Source organism: Chenopodium quinoa, unplaced genomic scaffold (assembly GCF_001683475.1).
Source record: "Chenopodium quinoa cultivar QQ74 unplaced genomic scaffold, ASM168347v1, whole genome shotgun sequence".
NCBI classification, from domain to species: Eukaryota; Viridiplantae; Streptophyta; class Magnoliopsida; order Caryophyllales; family Amaranthaceae; genus Chenopodium; species Chenopodium quinoa.
Window position 1 is genome coordinate 3,790,486 of NW_018743937.1, and position 20,711 is coordinate 3,811,196.

General features: G+C 35.0%; 1 protein-coding gene across 1 annotated transcript; it reads left to right on the top strand.

Annotated features, from left to right (window-relative positions):
- The first annotated feature begins 1,122 nt into the window (after positions 1-1,122).
- LOC110688742 (receptor-like protein kinase HAIKU2) lies at positions 1,123-4,858 on the top strand. The gene is made up of 2 exons (XM_021865500.1): positions 1,123-3,831; positions 4,163-4,858. Exons 1-2 carry the CDS (start codon positions 1,263-1,265, stop codon positions 4,543-4,545), a joined length of 2,952 nt encoding a protein of 983 aa, XP_021721192.1. The 5' UTR covers positions 1,123-1,262; the 3' UTR covers positions 4,546-4,858.
- Positions 4,859-20,711: the final 15,853 nt, after the last annotated feature.

A 20,711-nucleotide genomic window follows, 5' to 3' on the forward strand; every position in this document is an offset into this window, starting at 1 on the left:
TATTTTATAGCAAAAATACAGTAATATAACTAATTATTTGGGGAAAAATACATCAATTATGAATTACGTAATCATTACTCCATCTGTTTTTTGAAAAGCCAGAGTTTGAATTTTCCATTATTCATATGTCATCATTAACTTAATTTTTTTTTACCAATATATAATATACAACCTCCATTTTTTATTAATTAACACCGTTTGACTTTTACACTATTCACACACGTACAACACTTTGACTCACTTTTGTGATTTATAGATAAGATAAAATATAGTCAAGTGAGATCTTGCTTTTTTTTCTTATTATTATTTTTTTTTTAAAAAGAGTCTTGATGTTTATTTTATTAATATCCACTTTTAATAATTTTTACAATGTTGATAATTAGATATATTAAGCGTTGAAAACATGCATTGACAAGCGTGATAATGAAAAGGTGTTAACTAAAAAAAACAAAGGAAGTTTTAGTATGATCATATAATATGTTGTTGGTTTTGTCATAATGTCTACTTTTATACTCCCTCCGTTTTTTTTAAATACATCATTTCCCTTTTATGGGTATATTTTTTTAACTGCATCACTTCTATATTTGGTAACTTTATACTATATTTTATTATTCCGCATTTTTCTCTCTTACTCTAAATTCTATCACAACTTTTACTAATTTCTAATTTAAAAAATATAAACAGTCAAAGTTGTGTCTCGATAAATTGATAAATCCAGCTCTAGCTTATAAATAAAACAAAGAAAGTAAAACATTAATATAGTCATATATCAAATGACCATAGTAGAATTTTCAATTGAAATATGTGTCAAGTTCATTATTAAGTTATTACTCTCTCCACCCCTTTTTATAGTTCCCATTTGTAATTTTGACACTATTCATAATGTGAGATAATTTTCTAAATTACTCTTAATATATATTTCGTAAGATATAACATAGTCATGTCGAGTCTTATTTGGTTCGTGTCGATGAATAGATTGTGAATATTCGCTTATTATATTTTTATTAATAAACAACTAACGATATTTACAATTAAAGTGTTGCATTGATAAACGTGTACAGTCTAAATGAGAATTATAAATTCAGTATATTTAGAGCACGTGTGAACACACCCGCCACTATCCTTTGTTTTTTCTCTCGTCTTCAAAAATCAGTTGTTGTCACACTTTGCTTCTCATTTCTACTTACTCTACACACCCCATCCTAACAAACTCTCCCATTTTTTCCCACCGTCCACACCACCCCCCACCTCCACCTCCAATCATGCCACCACAACCACCCTTCACCCCTCTCTTCTTCCTCCTCTTTCTCCTCCTCTGTTTTTCCAACTCCGCCTCGTCCGACGAGATCGATTCCCTCCTTGCTCTCAAATCCTCCCTCCAATCTTCCAACCCCAAGCTCTTCTCCACTTGGATCCCCTCCAACCCCACCTGCAGTTTCACCGGTATTTCCTGCAACACCGCTCGTAACGTAACGGAAATCGATCTCTCGAAACAGAGATTATCCGGTACTCTCCCTTTCAATGCCATCTGCTCCCTTCCTTTCCTCCAAAAACTCGCTTTTGGGTTCAATTCTCTTTTTGGTACAATCTCGTCTGATATCAGAAACTGTATTGAGCTTCGATACTTAGACTTGGGTAACAACCAGTTTTCTGGTTCATTCCCAAACATTTCACCTTTATATCAGTTAGAGTACTTGTACTTAAATTTAAGCGGGTTTTCAGGAAAATTTCCATGGAATTCTCTCTCGAAAATGACCGGCCTTATTCATCTCAGCCTCGGCGACAACCCATTTGATGAATCAACGTTTCCCAAACAAGTTACAGAGTTGAAGAACTTGAACTTGCTCTACCTGACAAATACCAGTATTTCAGGGTCAATTCCACCTGAAATTGGAAACTTGTCTGAGTTGAGTAATCTTGAATTATCTGATAATTTTTTAAACGGGTCAATACCAACTGAGATATCTCAACTTAAGAAATTATGGCAGCTTGAGATGTACAACAATTACCTGACCGGAGTTATCCCTGTCGGTTTTCGAAACCTTACGAATTTAAAGAGGTTTGATGCTTCTAACAATAGCATAGGAGGGGATTTGTCTGAGCTCAAGTACTTGAATCAGCTTGTTTGGATTCAATTGTACCAGAATGAATTTTCCGGCGAGGTTCCGGCGGAGTTTGGAGACTTTAAGAATTTGGTGAACTTGTCTCTGTATAGTAACAGACTCACCGGAGGGCTTCCACAGAAGCTCGGGTCGTGGACAGAGTTCGATTTCATTGATGTTTCGACGAATTCGCTTTCAGGACCGATTCCCCCTGATATGTGTAAAAAGGGGACTATGACAAAGCTTCTGATTTTGGAAAATAAATTTTCCGGCGAAATTCCGGTGAGTTATGCCAACTGTACTACGTTGACTCGGTTCCGAGTCAGCGACAACTTGCTCACTGGAGATGTTCCCGCCGGAATTTGGGGTCTGCCTAATGTAAATATAATAGATATTGCTGACAATAAGCTACGAGGTTCAATCACCTCGGATATTGCTAAAGCAGAAAATCTGGTGCAAATTTATGCTGCCAACAATGAATTATCAGGGGATATTCCGGCAGAAATCGCTGGCGCTTCGTCGTTGCTGTGGCTCGATTTGGGTAACAATCAGTTAAAAGGAGAGGTACCTGAAAGTATTGGTAAGCTAAAGATGTTAAATAATCTTTACTTGCAGAAGAATCAGTTTTCTGGTAATATCCCTGCTTCTTTAGGAGAATGCCTTCATTTAACTGATGTAAATTTAGCACAAAATTCATTTTCTGGTAGAATTCCTGTGAATTTAGGTTCATTGCCTACTTTGAATTCCTTGAATTTGTCACAAAATGAGTTATCTGGTCTAATTCCTAATACTCTGTCATCTCTTAAGCTTAGTAGTCTTGATTTGTCCTACAACAAATTATCCGGTCCTATACCGAAATCTCTTTCGATTGGGGCGTTTAGAGAGAGTTTTAAGGGTAATAACTACCTTTGTAGTTCGGATTTTGAGAGCTTTAGACAATGTTCATCAAGGTCCCGGGATTATCGAACTTTTGTAATATGCCTAGTTCTTGGATTAGCCATCTTGGTTGCTTTAAGTGGTTGTTACTTGTACACAAAGTTAAGTGGTGTCGGGAAGGATAAGGAGCGTTCGTTCTCATTAAAGGACGATTATTCGTGGAACATGAAGTCGTACCATTTGCTTACCTTCACTGAAGAGGAGATACTTGATTCAATCAAGCCCGAGAATTTGATAGGGAAAGGAGGGTGTGGGAGTGTTTACAAGGTTGGCCTTAAAGATGGGAAGGAGTTGGCTGTTAAGCACATATGGAATTTCGATTTTTCCGAGGATGGGAAGAAGATCCGTCCAAGCACTCCAATGCTAGACAAGAAATATGGGAGTAGTAGAAAGATCAAGGAGTTTGATATGGAAGTCAAAACATTAAGTTCAATAAGGCATATCAATGTGGTGAAGTTATACTGTAGTATTACTAGTGAAGACTCGAGCTTGTTGGTATACGAGTACATGCCTAATGGGAGCTTGTGGGATAGGCTGCATAGTAATAAGAAGCTCGCCTTAGATTGGCAAAGTCGGTATGAAATTGCTTTGGGTGCTGCAAAAGGGCTTGAATACCTTCACCATGGGTATGACAAACCAGTGATTCACCGCGATGTCAAGTCTAGCAATATATTGTTGGATGAGTTTTTGAAGCCTAGGATTGCAGATTTCGGGCTTGCGAAGATTCCTCAAGTGAACACAAATTGTGATTCAACTCATGTGATTGCAGGAACTCACGGTTACATTGCACCAGGTATATTTTATACACTCATTTCAAAATTATTAAGGCATTTTAATTAGCCTTATCCTTTATGCATATAGTTGACTTGGTTAGGTGTACATTTGTCATGTAAGCTAACATATACTTCTATATTATTGATGGTAAAGAACAATCATAAATCTTACTTTGAAGTAATAATTATGTCCCCTTTAATGTTGCTTATTGTTACACCATAAAATTGGATATAATGTCTTATGTTTTGTAACGAAAGTCTTGGTATGTCAATGAGTATTGGTCAATTTTTTCACAATTGTTTGAAGTAAGTTTTGTAATGCTAACATCTTTGAGCTTTATTAATATGCAGAGTATGGATACACATACAAAGTTAATGAGAAGAGTGATGTTTACAGCTTCGGAGTGTTTCTGATGGAATTAGTAACGGGGAAAAGGCCAATTGAGCCAGAATTCGGAGACAGCAAAGACATTGTTAGTTGGGTTTCTAGCAAGTTGAAAAACAGAGAAAGTGTATTGAGCATAATAGACTCAAGCATCATAACACCCTTAAAAGAAGACGCGATTAAGATATTGAAGATTGCGATCCTTTGCACAGCTAGGCTGCCTGAGCTCAGGCCAACAATGAGGAGTGTGGTCCAAATGCTTGAAGATGCTGAACCATGTCAATTGGTAAGCATAATTGTTGGCAAAGATGGTGCTAAGAAAATAGAGGAAAGCAAAGAGCAGTTCTAAGCAGAGAAGCGTAATGTACAATAATACAAAGTATATTGTATATTGAAGAATTCAGGGGTTTTAGTACTCTTGTGACATTTCAAATATGTAGCCATAAAATCTAGAGTATATAATTCTTGTACATTAGACAACCCAAGTTAATTTTTCTCCTCTTTCTCTTTTGTTTTTTTCCTGCCTCAGGTTGCTAAAAGTATTTAATAAAAGGTCATATCAAGGAAATGCAATTTAGTGAGGCTTTTGTAGGCTATAACCTTCAATCATGGTAAATTGGTAAGCACAATATATTAATGCAAATTATGGGTATTAATTGGAATTTTATAGTTGGTTATGTTTGGCTAACTATTTGACCAACTCTGGTAAATAATTAGTCAAGACGTGCTCTATATACATAATTACTTACTTACAAACCGCAGATGTTTTACAAAAATGTTTTCCATATCACCCGTTATAGGACTTACTCTCCTTCTACACTTATTTACTTTTATACAAATAACAAGGGTGTAATAAAGGATATGTAGGGTATAATTGTACACAACATACATGAAATTCAAACACCCCTGATAATTAGCTAGGGTGAACCATGTCATCATCCACACAGAAATAATGTCATTTCTTATATTTTCTACAAAGTGCATATTAATATATTTTTTTTAAGATAAATGTGAGTATATTGGGACTATGGGAGTATTTGATGTTAAGGTCAAAAAGTACCAAAACCATTGACTGTCCACACCAAATAACTTTTTAGCTCCTAAGTGAACTATATTCCGTGTTTTACTTTTTCCGACTTAATATTTTATAAAGCTTTTAGTCAATAGTAAAATATATTCTGTTGTTTTGCCTGATTGGAATCAACAGATTGCCCTTAGACGCAAATATGACTAACTTTAATCCAAAATTTCTTTTTGATTTAAATCCTTAATTAATTCCAAGATGAATTATTGATTAGCAAATAATTCCTGAAATGCCCCCTCAAAAGGCCAAAATATTCGAATAAAATATAAGTTGATATCAGATATCAACCAAACTTGTTAATATCAAGGCTAATTTTGTAAATTAGCTACCACACCAAGGGTAATATTGTAATTTTAGTAACCACACCCTTTTTCTCTCCCCTCTATCACCACCGTGCAACCTCTACTACCACCCACAGCACCACCTTTACCTTCACGAATCAACTCCTGCCAACCACCAATCGACCACCACACGGCCGCCGCACCACCACTAGCTACCACCCACAGCACCACCTTTAGCTTCACTAGCCTTTACGAATCGACCCCAGTCGACTACCACATGCCGCTGCACCAACATTCGACCACCGCAACACCACTAGTACGAGCAAATCCCTTTCCCTAAAGGGTTTGTATGGCCCCAATTTTCATAAATTAATACTAGGGTATCGTTTTTTTGGCCGGTCGGCAGGCCGGTGTAGATCCGCGTATGTGGTCGACTTTGGGCATGAGAATGGAGGAGAGAGAAGGAAGTAGTGGCCATGGGAATGGAGGAGAGAAAGAAAAATTGGTCATGTGAGGGGAGGAGAGAGAAAAACTGGTGATATTAACAAAAAATTATTGATATCAGATATCAACTGGGTCTGGCTCTTGTATAGCTAATACGGTATATTTGAAGAATTTTCAAAAGATTATAACGTATGGTATTAAACCACGTCACGTGCAGTTAAAGGCAGCAATCGACTAGAAGCATCAAAGAAGCAAAACTTATTTGTTTCGTGTAGAGTGTTAGCTCTTCTCAACTAATTTTAAGCAAAACTTATACAGTACTAATGTATAGTACTATATAATTGGTTACCCGTGAGAGAAAGCATCATATTTTCTTCTAGAAACTCTATATTTTCAATATTCCTAAATTATAAATTTATAAGTGCAAAAGTACATTGAAATTAAGAAAAATAATGGAAATCCTTCTAAAGGATGGAAGGGGTTACAACTCCAATGAATTGCAATAAGAATATGGGAGACAATAGATTATTTATTTTATTTTTATTATTATTTGTTTTTATTTTTATGTGTAGGTAAGGAAGAACTAGAAGGCCTTATTGGATCGAAACCTCTTCCAAATATACGTGGTTTGAGTTAACAGACAAGGAACTTTGAAGGGGAGGAGACAAGGGGAGGGTATTACATTAGGAATATGGGACACTATAGTTAGTGACCAAAATTTTTATCCCATAAAAATCATTGACAAAATACAAATTTAAACAACTTGTAACACAATAATCATTTGAGCTTAGAAAGACGATCAAAATATTATTGTTAATACAAATTATGTCATGTTGACAAAGGAATAAGGGAAAGATTTTGCCACTTCATGGATAATTTGAAAAATAAGTTAGTGATCTTATGAAATAATGAAACACTCAATATTAGAAATTATTGAAATTAACAAAATGGTCGGTGTACGTATACGGGTCTGTTTTCATACGTTGAAATTCAGTTCAGTTCAGCTCAGCTCAGTTCAGTTCAGTTCAGCTCCTAATTTCCTTCTAATTTCCTTCTCTTATAAAATATTTATTTCAGTTCAATTCAGTTCAGTTCAGCTCAGTTCAGTTCAATTCAGTTCAGTTCAGCTGAGTTCAGTCAATGAGAACAGACTCGTAGTCATGAACTAAAAGATTAAATATTATGCATAAACTAAATATTAATATTATCAAGTATATATCATAGTTTATTTTCCATTCTTAAATTAATTTCAAATTAGAAAATTCATACATAACCAATAATTAAAAAGATAGTTCAAAATTTTCAAGAAGGACTATTATGCTTCAAATAGTCATGAAAAAGACATCAAGTTTTCTAGGTGCCAGAAAACAATTTGTGTTGTGTAAACAATGCAAACTTTAGAAGTTTAGACATATTCAAAGTGCTTTTGTCTTCCTTGTAGTTAATATGACACATATATAGCAAATATAGTCAGCATATCTGTTCCATGTGAACTTCTCAACTTTATTTGGTAGTTGGTACAAATATAATGGGGTTCTTATCCTTTATCTCTACTTGCATACTAGCATGAAGTAAGTGCCTACACTGCCTAGTGCACTAAAATTAACCACCAAAGAGATTAGTGTTTTAAGAAATTGGGGGCACCTCCACTTTTCTTTGGGCTTTAGTGTGCTTAGTCCCACTCTTTAATATCCGAAAAAGGAGTGGTGCTTCAATATGGGTCCATCTAAATGAAGATGAGAAGAAAGAAAATTTTGATTTTTCTTTGAGATTATAGAGTTAATATCTATATATAATCTTTCTATAAATAAAAATTTGATAATTATTACCTACTATAAATTACGTTTTAGTAATTATCACAATATATATATATATATATATATATATTAAATTCTACAACCAACAATTATTCAAAACCTTAAATACTACCAACAGTTTGCTCAACAACTTAATTGTGACGTTATGGTGGGCCCCACTAACTATAACCGTCTTCAAATTCCTTCATTTTCCCTCTTTTCACTATATGAATAAGAAAGTAAGGGGTCGTATCCCATCCAAGAGACTAATAATTATTTAATTAAGTCGACTCAAGCTAATATAAGCAAGTAATCAAATCAATATTCAAAATTCTATGCTAAACAACGCAATTAATATAAAGAAGAATAATTTGATAATTAAAAACATTTCAGTTAAGATCAAGCAACGCTACTGTAGACACCTAAAAATGTCTCCCCAAAATCAAACCCGATGATGAACAACCTTTCACCACCATTATTGGTCGGGTTGAGTATTTAATATTTGTAGTGCTTAAATCCATGTTTACATTCAATACATTTCATAAACCAATCCATTTCCTAGCTCATTTCCCTACGTCATAACTTGTTTTCCTCTTTTAGTGCCCACATCACAAAATTGAGAGAAACTGATTTTTTGGACATATAATTTTGATCCAATTATTATTTGGTTGTTTAGACCTTGAAATAAGCTTTCCAAAAATATATAATAAGCCCAATTCCGGTTTAAAACGAAGAAGATATGAGCCAAACACTAAACTCGGTCCAAAACCAACACCCTTCTACTAAAATGTTCATATCTTAAAATCTAAAAATGATTTTGACCTGATCTTAATTGGGTTGTAAAGTAGACTTGATAAGATTTCCAATCATATATTATATGCCTTATTCCGAGTTACGGATCAAAAGTTATCATGTAAAAACGCGTAAAAAACTGGAATTACTACGCAGCAGCTAAAATGCCGCGATGCGGCAAATACTGATGTGGCTCAGGGCATATTGCAGTGACACGGTGCCTTTTTGTGTATCTTCGGCGTTTTTCTTCACACGTTTATGAATTTGGAATCGTTTCGGGAAAAGTAGTGCACCGTGACACGGCGCCATGTGCCGCACCACGGCAGCTTCTGCCGCGTCACGGGATGTCTCGTGTTTTCTCTGCGTAAAACTTAAACAGGTTTTATTTTTCTTAGGGCAGCTACTTCCCCGCGTCACGGCATATTTTGCTGTGTCATGGCACTTTTTTGCCGTGTCGCGGTAGACACGTGCCGTGTCATGATGCCCATTCCGTGACACGGGGTTATTCCGTGTTTCCTCCGCGTAAACCCTTCACACGCTTTTATCTTCCGTAATTAATTCTATTCCGCGTCACTCCAGGTTTCCCCGCGTCACACTATTTTTCCCCGTATTGTGGCATTCTTTGCCATGTCGCGACAGTGTTTTTTAGGGTTTTTATCTTTTTAGGGTTCCGTGTGTTCCCCCTACTCGTTGTCCCTATAAATACCCGCCTCCTTTCTACAGTTCGGGGCACCAAATCATTCTCTCTTCCTCTCTTTTACATAAAAAATCATTCTCTTCTCTCTCTCTCTCTCATATTCTAAGCCTTAAACCTATATTACTAATTACACCATTCTTCCCTTAAGCACTCCAAGGAGTCCATAATTAACCCAAGGTTCCGTCCTTAAATCAAGGTGTGAAGGTACAAATAACTGAGTGTTTGAACCAAATCAACTCTACATTTATTTATTTTAATTTCCATTTGATTTATATTTTTTATTGAAGTTACTAACAATATATTCATGATGTAGCAATTTGAAGAATTGCGCGGAATGTGAGTAATTAATTATTTATTTTATTTTTAATATTGCTGGTATCGTGATTAGAGTTATTATTTATATTTGATTTTCCAAACGCTATTATTGTTAAATTGCTTCCAGTATTAATGTTTATTCTATTATATATTTATTGATCACCATATTACATTTTTAAAGGGAATATGCAATTAAAAATCACGCCTAATAAGATAATTTGGACAACCGGCTTAGGTTCCTTTTTAATCTTGTTGATATTTCAAGTGATCACAATATTTTAGAATTATATGTTTCATTAATATTCAATCAATTTAGACTAATAATAGTTTGGAGCAAATTGAATATTTTGTTTGCGGCATGCCTTTGAGATCACAAGAATGCTTTTCACTATAAGAATCGAGTAGAGGCCAATACGGGCGAACGTGACTCCATGAATCACTACGTACCATCCTTCCCGATCCTCCTTTCGTGGTTCTGAACCATATGGAGTTAGTAATCTCATGGATTATGAATGGGGTGTAACCTTCACGAGTCAATCGTTGTTGCCTTCTTTGTCCCTTATTCGTGGTTTACAAGTTCCTTAAAAACTTGTTGGCGGCTCCCTACTTTGCTTTGTTCTTAATCGTAATGTCAATTCCCACTTCATATGAGTGTCAAGCATGTTCACACATGCTTAACGTAGCTCTACACCCAATAAGATTCATTCAACTCTTCCTTGAAAAACTTCAACCCTTAATTGAAATAAACAAATCTCGTTAATATGTGTGAGTATTTTTTTTATCCTATTAAAACCCAAGAAAAACAAAAGGATGATAAAAACGTAAATTATTCCTAATCTAGCATAGGCATAAATGTAATAAATTAAGCAAGTCAATTGAATTATTAAATTGTTGGAGAATTTAAAGATTTAAATCATCCATCAATCATATTTAGAATCCGCTAAATCCTAGATCAAGAAAACTACTCACGCTTATATATTTACAAAAGAAAGAACGATAAACAATAATGAAAATATGATTGAATATAAAATAAATTAAAGAGAAAAGAAAAATATCGAATATTAAATTAAGCTAAGAAGAACATATGTTGATAGAAAGCATAAAATTTCAAAGCAAATAATATAAAATACTAGAGAATAAACTAGGGTTTCTAATTACATAAAATAAAATAAGAAACTAAGAAATATTTAAAATAATCCTAGAATTTTAGGATAAATGAGAAAATAAAAGCAGCCTAAAACAACCTCTCCTCATCCAAGCGCGGACGTAGGGCATGATCGTGCCACTTCCAAATCGTGAATTGATAGCTTTAAAATAAAATTCCATTAGCGACACACAGATGTGCCTTCTCATCTTACATTCACTAGGTAGTAGCTCAGTTTCTCTTGTTTTTCAATTAGGCACGGGCATACCAAATTCTAGCAAGGGTGTGCTTCCTCTAGTGTGCATCTAGCTTGTCCAAGCATGGACATGCTAGCAAGCAACATTATGGGCGTGCTCGACAAGCGCAAATTTGGTAGGAAAGCCGCTCGATTTGGCATGGATGTACTGAAACTAGCTTAGGCATGGGCTTAGTTTATAAATCGAGTCCCCGCTTCACCCCAAACACAATTGCACATAATGTCACGTAATGCCAAGGTACGCAACTACAAACTACCCATGAAGGCATCAAATGATCACAACTTAACCGAAGCCAAAACATATATATCCAAAGGCTACCAAACTAGACTCAAAAATATTAATCCAAAGGCTACCAAACTAGACTCAAAAATCAACTATAAAAACCATAAAACACATACAAAATATTTCCTCCGTTCCTAAATAATTGACACGTCGTATGGTGAATTGTTTTTCACTATTTATATAATAGTTTGACCATATTTTTTTTTGGTTTTTCAGTAGCGCATAAAAAAATAATTTTATCATGAAATGTATTGTTAAATAATTATTTATACAAAGTTTCATGATATCAATTTTTGTAATTTTTTTAAAATAATATTTAATCATATTTATTTAGCGTCAAACTAGTACATTGACACATGTGTGCTAAGTTTAATTGTGTCAATTATTTAGGAATGAAGGGAGTAAGACTTATTATTTGCATTAATTAATAAAATTATAATAATGTATAATCGAACATACTATTACAAATAATAATGCATGTCAATTATAGCTTGTAGTTATCTCTTTTATTGCTTTATTAAGTATGGTTTTAATAACATCCTTATAACCCTCCATATGTCATTAGTTCACATTAACCCTCTTATGAATGAACTCTTCATTGTCCATATACCAATGTTCACATCATGTATATATATAGATGGCTCATGAAATGGATGAATACATACAAAACAATTACCTATCTACATCTCTCTCTAATATTCTCCCTTTCCCCTTATTTTATAATACGTTATCAGCACCATACTCAACCCAATTGCATTAGAAGTCTTGATGTTCAATTAAGTACGTGATACTACATACCTTTGAATCATAATACTACATTATCGTAAGTCGACACTATTGAAATATTTCAAACCTTACCAAGCTTGAATTTGTGGCCCTTGATATTACTGGAAAGAATTATCTACCATGGGTGTTAGATGCTGAAATACACCTAGATGCTAAAGGCCTTGGTGAAACCATTAAGGAGGGTAATGAAGCAACACTCCAAGATAAGGCAAAGGCCATGATATTCCTTCTCCATCACCTTCATGAAGGACTCAAAAATGAATATTTAGCTTTGAAAGACCCACAAAACCTTTGGAGTAATTTAAAGGAAAGGTATGACCACTAAAAAACAAAAATACTACCTAGAGCTCGTTATGATTGGTTAAATTTATGATTGTAAGATTTTAAATCTGTTAGTGAATATAACTCAGCTATGTTTAAAATAACTTCTCAATTGAAATTATGTGGAGAAAATATTACTAATGAATAAATGCTTGAAAAGACATACTCCACTTTCCATGCTAATAATATTGTCCTGCAGACCCAATATAGGGAAAAAGGATTTCAAAAATATTCCGAATTAATATATTGTCTTCCTGTGGCTGAGAAAAATAACGAGCTGTTAATGAAAAATCATGAATCACGTCCTACTGACTCTACAACATTCCCTGAAGCGAATGTGACAACCCATAATGGGAAAGAAACTAAAAACAGAGACCACTCCGACAGTAGTGGTCGAGGTAGAGGTTGCGGTCTTGGCCAATGGCGCGGCCGGGGTTGTGGACATGGATATGGTAGAGGTCGTGGAGGTCATTTCACAAACTCACATTCCCATCAGAAGTGGTAATGTAGGGATGATAAAGAGAAAAGTGATACCAGTGTATGTTACTGTTGTGGAGGTAAAGGCCATTGGTCTCGGGTTTGTAGAACTCCAAAGCATCTTGTTGAACTTTATCAAGAATCAATAAAGAAAGGAAAGAAAGTTGAGGCAAACCTTGTCCTTGAAGATGGTGAAGGTGATATTGATTTTGGCAATGCAAATCATTTCAATGTTGCTGATTTCCTTACTTCCCCGGAAGGGAATAATTTTGATTTTGGCAGTACAACTCATTTAGAAGTTGCTGATTTCTTCACTGCCCCAGAAGGGAATAATTAAAATTATATTATTTTGTGTCAGCTTTAAGTATTAGACTTAATCTAGTTAATTACTATGTTATTTTCTATGGTTGTAATAAGGAATTTTGCTTTATGAATTTATGAATTATTTGAGTGTTTTTATTGATTTATTTATTTATCATCTTTATTTTTTATGCTTAATATTTTTACATGTATTTTATTTCATGAAGAACATGGATACTACTCGAGTACAATTTGCTATGAAAGCTGAAGAATTATGCCTTGCTGACAATGCAACTACTCATACAATACTTAAAAATAAAAAAAAATTCTCTCATTTGATGATGAAAAGGATTAATGTGAGTACCATATCGGGTAGTACAAATATCATTGAGGGTTCCGGAAGAGCCACTATAAAATTGCATTGGGGAACTGAAATTAAAATAATTGATGCTTTATACTCCCCATTGTCTCAAAGAAATTTATTAAGTTTTAAGGATATTCGCAACAATGGTTATCATATTGAGATAATCAATGAAGAAAATAATGAATTCCTTCAAATCACAAAAATAACTCAAGGCACAAAACATGTTTTGAAGAAACTCCCTACATTCTCCAGTAGTTTGTACTACACAAAAATCAATACTATTGAAACTCATGCTATAGTAAACCAAAAGTTTACTGATAATTTTGTTGTTTGGCATGACCGGTTAGGCCATCCCGGTTCAATAGTGATGCGAAAAATAATTACGAATTCATGTGGACATTATTTGAAGAGCCAACATATTCTTCATAATAATTTTTCATGTGCTGCTTGCTCAGAAGGCAAGTTGATAATTCGCCCATCACCAGCTAAAATTAATTTTGAATCAATTAGTTTCTGGAACGTATACAAGGAGATATTTGTGGGCCCATACATCCCCCATGTGGACCATTTAGATATTTTATGGTTTTAATTGATGCATCAACTAGATGGTCACACGTGTCTTTGTTATCAACTCGTAACCTGGCATTTGCGAGATTACTTGCCCAATTAATTAAGTTACGGGCACATTTTCCAGATCTCCCATTAAGACTATTCGGCTTGACAATGCTAGTGAATTTACATCTCAAGCTTTTAATTATTATTGCATGTCTGTTGGGATAAATGTTGAACATCCTGTAGTACATGTTCATACACAAAACGGTCTAGCAAAGTCATTAATTAAACGTATTCAGTTAATTGCTAGACCATTGCTTATGAAATCCAATCTCCCAATTTCTGCTTGGGGACATGCTATATTACATGCAGGAGCACTAATTCACATTAGACCAACAAGTTATCACAAGTTCTCCCCATTACAATTGGTTTATGGTCAGGAACCAAATATTTCCCATCTAAGAATTTTTAGATGTGCGGTTTATGTTCCAATAGCTCCACCACATCGCTCTAAGATGGTTCCTCAAAGGAGGTTGGGAATATATGTTGCGTTTGAATCCCCGTCAATAATTAAATATCTTGAGCCTACAACAGGGGATTTATTTAAGGCTCGTTTTGCAGATTGTCATTTTAACGAGTCACTTTTCCCAACATTAGGGAGAAAAAAAAGAGAGCTGGAAAAGGAAATTAAATGGAATGAATCATCATTATCCTATCTTATCCTTGAACTAAACAATGTGAACTAGAAATTTAAAAGATAATTCATTTACAAATTTTAGCAAATAAATTGCCAGACTCGTTTGCTGACCCAAAAAGAGTGACCAAATCACATATTCTAGCTGTAAATGCTCCATTTAAAATAGATGTCCCGGAAGGAAAAAATAAATTTACAATGATCTAAATCACGTCAAAAACGTGGAAGACCAATAGGTTCTAAAGATAAGAATCCTCGAAAAAGAAAAGGAGCATTGATTGATAATGGTTAAATTGAAGAAACAATTTCTGAAGGGTCTTCAGAAGAGAATTTAGACATGATACAGGAAGAAATTCAGGTACTTGATAATGAAGAAATTTCAACAAATTATATCATGTTTGGAATTACATGGAACCGAAATCAAATTGACGTTGATGATGTTTTTGCATGCAATATAGCATTAGATGTTATGGATAATAATGAGGATCATGAACCAAAATCCATTGAATAATGTCGACAAAGAAATGATTGACCAAAATGGAAAGTATTAATTGAAGCAGAATTAAAATCTCTTGGAAAAAGAGAAGTATTCGGACCTGTAGTCCATACACCTGAAGGTGTAAAGCCAGCGGGATATAAATGGGTTTTTGTGTGAAAGAGAAATGAAAAGGGTGAATTTGTAAGATATAAGGCACGATTAGTTTCATAAGGATTCTCACAAAGACCCGATATTGATTATGAGGAGACATACTCTCCTGTGGTGGATGCAACTACTTTTAGATTTCTGATTAGTCTAGTAATAAGAGAAGGACTTGACTTACGTTTGATGGATGTAGTCACAACTTATTTATATGGCCCACTAGATAATGGCATTTACATGAAGCTCCCAGAAGGATTTAAGCTTCCAGAAGCAGCAAAATCTAGTTTTCGAGAACATTTCTGTTTTAAATTGAACAAATCTCTTTATGGATTGAAACAGTCTGGGCGTATGTGGTATAACCATCTAAGTGAGTATTTGTTAAAAGAAGGTTATAAGAATGATCCCATCAGCCCATGTATTTTTATAAAGAAATTTGGATCAGGATTTGTTATAATTGTGGTGTATGTTGATGATTTGAATATCATTGGAACTCCTGAAGAGATTTCAGTGATTTCCAATTATTTTAAGAAAGAGTTTAAAAATGAAAGATCTTGGAAAAACAAAATTTTGCTTGGGGCTACAAATACAGCACATAGATAATGAAATCCTTGTGCATCAATCAACATATATCGAAAGGGTTCTTAAAAGATTTTCTATGGATACAGCACATCCATTCAGCAGCCCTATGGTTGTAAGATCACTTGAAGTAGAGAAAGATCCATTCCAACCTCGAGAAAATGATGAAGAAATTTTTGGTCTTGAAGTCCCATATGTTAGTGCAATTGGAGCACTAATATAGCTTGCAAGTCATACACGACTGACATATCATTTTCAGTTAATTTATTAGCAAGGTTTAGTTCATGTCAAACCCAGAGGCATTGGAATGGGATTAAACATTTACTTCGTTATTGTAGGCGTTGCTTGAAGTGCGCCAACGATAAAGCATGTGGTGAATATGTTTGGCACTCATAGGAAGTGGGAATTGACATATTACGATTAGGGACAAGGAAAGTAGGGAGCCGCCAACAAGTTTTTTAAGGAACTTTTAAATCGTTCACGGATCATAAAAGGCAACCACGAATAAAGGGACAACGAAGGCAACAACGATTGACCCGTGAAGGTTACACCCCATTCATAATCCATGAGATTACTAACTCCATATGGTCCGGAACCACGAAAGGAGGATCGGGGATGATGGTACGAAGTGAGTCATGGAGTCACATTCGCCCGTATTGGCCTCTACTCGATTTTTATAGTGAAAAGTGATTCCTGCGATCGCAAAGGCATACAAACAAAGATTAAATTTGATCCAAACTATTATTAGGCTAAATTGGTTTAATATTAATGCAACATATAATTCTAAAATATTTGTGATCACTTTAATTAAGCAACAAGATTAAAAGGAACCTAAACCGGTTGTCCAAATTATCTTATTAGTCGTGATTTTCAATTACATATTCCCTTTAAACATGCAATATGGTGATCATTAAATTAACTTTAATATTGGAAGCAATTTAACCATAAATTGTTATTCAAATAAAATAATAAATAAACCTAATCATGATACTAGCAATATAAAAATAATAAGTAATTAAATTAATTAATTACTCACATTCCGCGCGTTCCTTTTAATTGCTACATCATGAATAAATTGTTAGTAACTTCAATAAAAATATAAATCAAATGAAAATTAAATTAAATTAAAAGTAGAGTTGATTTGGTCCAAACCATTAGTTAATTATACCTTTCACGCCTTGGTTTAAGGACGGAACCTCGGGTTTATTATAGACTCTTTGGAATGCTTAAGGAAAGAATGGTGAAAGAATGGGGAGGCTAGTGTTTAGGGTAAAGAGGGAGAAGAGAATAAATTTGTGATCAAACTTGTTGATGATTGAAAAAGGGGTGATATGACCTCTATTTATAGAGAAAAAAGAAGGGTCGAAAAAACAAGATAAGATCCAATTCGAATCGGATTAAAACTCTTGCGATAGACAACAGTTTTTGCGGTTTTTGTTTTGATCATATCTTTTGATCCAGAAATCGGAATAAAATTAATAAGATATCGTTGGAAATCTCTTGAAGTCTACTTTTTAACCCAATTAGAATCATATTAAAATATTTTGTAGAATAAAAGGTATTCACGAAATAGTGAGACGGTGTCAGTTTTGGATAGAGTTTGACATTTTACTCATTTCTTTTCCGTTATAGCTCGGAATTGATATTATAATATATCATTGAAAAGATAATTTCAAGGGCTATCCAAACATATAAAATTTGGATAAAAACTATGAGGCACTGTAGGCTTCGCTCGAAGTGCGCCTACGTTAAAGCATGTTGTGAATATGCTTGGCACTCATAGGAAGTGGGAATTGACATTACGATTAGGGACAACGATTAGGGACAAATAAAGTAGGGAGCCGCCAACAAGTTTTTAAGGAACTCATAAACCGTTCACGGATCATAAAAGGCAAACACGAATAAGGGACAACGATAGGCAACAACGATTGACCCGTGAAGGTTACACCCCATTCATAATCCATGAGATTACTAACTCCATATGGTTCGGAACCACGAAATGAGGATCGGGGATGATGGTACGAAGTGAGTTATGGAGTCACTTTCGCCCGTATTGGCCTCTACTCGATTCTTATAGTGAAAAATGATTCCTGCGATCTCAAAGGCATACAAACAAAATATTCAATTTGCTCCAATTTATTATTATGCTAAATTGGTTTAATATTAATTCACACATTATCCTAAAATATTGTGGTCACTTCAATTAATAACAAGATTAAAAAGGATCCTAAACTGGTTGTCCAAATTATCTTATTAGGCGTGATTTTCAATTACATATTCCCTTTAACAATCAATATGGTGATCATAATAATAAATAATAGAGTAAACATTAATATTGGAAACAATTCAACAATAATAGCGTTAGTCAAATTAAATATGAAATAACCTACTCATGATACTAGCAATAAGAAAATAAAATAAGAGTAATTAAATTAATTAATTACTCACATTCCGCGCGTTCCTTACTTTAAATTGCTACATCATGAATAAACTGTTAGTACTTCAATAAAAAATATAAAGTAAATGGAAATTAAATTAAATAAGTATTAGATTTGATTTGGTCCAAACCCTCAGTTATTTGTACCTTTCATGCCTTGGTTTAAGGGCGGAACCTCGGGTTAAGTATAGACTCCTTGGAGTGCTTAGGGGAATTGTTATGAAAGAATAAGGAGGCTAGAAATTAGGTTAAAGAGGGAGAAGAGAATAATTTTTGGTGTAAGGTGAGAGAGAAAGATTATTGGTGCCCCGTACATAAAAAATGAGGGGGTATTTATAGAGAAAATGTGCTGAGGGAGCACACGGAACCCTAAAATGATAAAAACCCTAAAAAAGTATCCCGCGACACGGCAAAGTGTACGGTGACACGGGAAATCCCACCGTTAGACGGGAAACTTTCCCGTGGCACGGTACAAATTTGCGTGACACGGGAAATATTTAGGTTACGGGAAGTGAAAACGCATTTAGGGATTACGCGGAGAAAACACGGAGCAATCCTGTGGCACGGGATGTGCACCGTGACACGGGAAGAAATGTCGTGATATGGCATTGTCCACCATGGCACAGTGCAGTATGCCGTGTCACGGTGTAAAAAGTACGCGGAAATTACACGGAATATTCCTGTGACACGATGCAAAATCCCATGACACGTGGGAAAATTGAGCAAAATTACAAAAATGGGCACCGTGTCACGGGAATAAGTCCTGTGACACGTCAGCTTTTGCCGCGTCGCGGCATTTTTGCTGCTGCGCGGTAATTTTAGTTTTTTACCCGTTTTTAAAATAATCATACCTTTTGACCCGTAACTCGGAATAAGGCATAAAATATATCATTGGAAAGATTATCAAGTCTAATTTCCAATAAAATTTGAATCAAGTCAAAATGATATGTATATTTTAAGATATGGTCGTTTTAGTGGAAGGGTGTCGGTTTTAGTCCAAGTTTAGTGTTTTGCTCATATCTTTTTCGTTATATTCGGAATTGGGATTATGATATATAGTTGGAAATATTATTTAAAGGCCTATAAAACAAAATAATAATTGGATCAAAATTTTATAGCCATAAAATCAGTTTCTCTCAGTGGACACGAAAAGTGGAAAATAGGTTATGGTTTAGGGAGATGAGCTAGAAATTGGATTGGTTCATGAAATATATTGGATAGAACATGGATTTAAGCACTCCAAAGATTAAATACTCAACTCTACCAATAATGGCGGTGAAAGTTGTTGATCAACGGGTTTGGTTTTGGGGAGACATTTTTAGGTGTCTACAGAAGCCCCCACTTTGACTGAGTTTGTAGAAACGTCAGTTTCGAAAACGATAGTCAAAGTAGCCGATAGGGATAGAGAATTATTAAAGACGTTCTGCTATCCTAAATCATTCTGTATACGCCGATACCTGCAGAAAAATGTTAATTCTACAGATAAAAGAGTAAAGGGATATAATGCTTATCTAACACCAGTGTATTGGTGGCAAATGATCTTGGTAGCTTCCTATGCTTGAAGGAATCCACCGGATGACTTCTGTTGAAACGCTTTCCATGCCTGAGGAAAGCCGACTGAGGAGTTTGTTAGTTTTCTAAGCCTGAAGAAACCTACCGGATAATACTTTCCATGCTTGAGGAAAGTCGACGTATGAATTTGGTGTCATTCTATGCTTTAAGAAATCCACCGATGATGATTTCCATGCTTGAGGAAAGCCGACTTGGCGGTTTTCTATACTTGAAGAAAAATCCACCGATAACGCTTTCCAAGCTTGAGGAAAGCCGACTTGGCGGTTTTCTATACTTGAAGAAAAATCCACCGATAACGCTTTCCAAGCATGAGGGAAGCCGACTGATGAATATGGTGTCATTCTATGCTTAAAGAATTCAACCGATAATGCCTTCCATGCTTGAGGAAAGCCGATTTGGCGGTTTTCTATACTTGAAGAAAAATCCACCGGATAATACTTTCCATGCTTGAGGAAAGTAGAAAGATGATGAGATTGCAAGTCTCTGTGTATAGAGAACCTTGCGTCATGAAATGATGGTGGTCCGCTTGTCCCCGGACGTGGGCTGTAGATGGTCCGCATGTCCCCGGACATGGGCTGTAGATGGTCCGCTTGTCCCCGGACGTGGTCTGTAGATGGTCCGCTTGTCCTCGGACGTGGGCTGTAAATGGTCCGTTTGTCCCCGGACGTGGGCTGTAGATAAAACATGCAAAAATAAATTTGCCA

Bases quoted from the DNA above. Each gene is read 5' to 3' on its own strand.
- LOC110688742 (XM_021865500.1), top strand. From the start codon at position 1,263: ATGCCACCACAACCACCCTTCACCCCTCTCTTCTTCCTCCTCTTTCTC. The intron at 3,832-4,162 runs GTATATTTTATA...ATTAATATGCAG, and splicing joins TCACGGTTACATTGCACCAG to AGTATGGATACACATACAAA.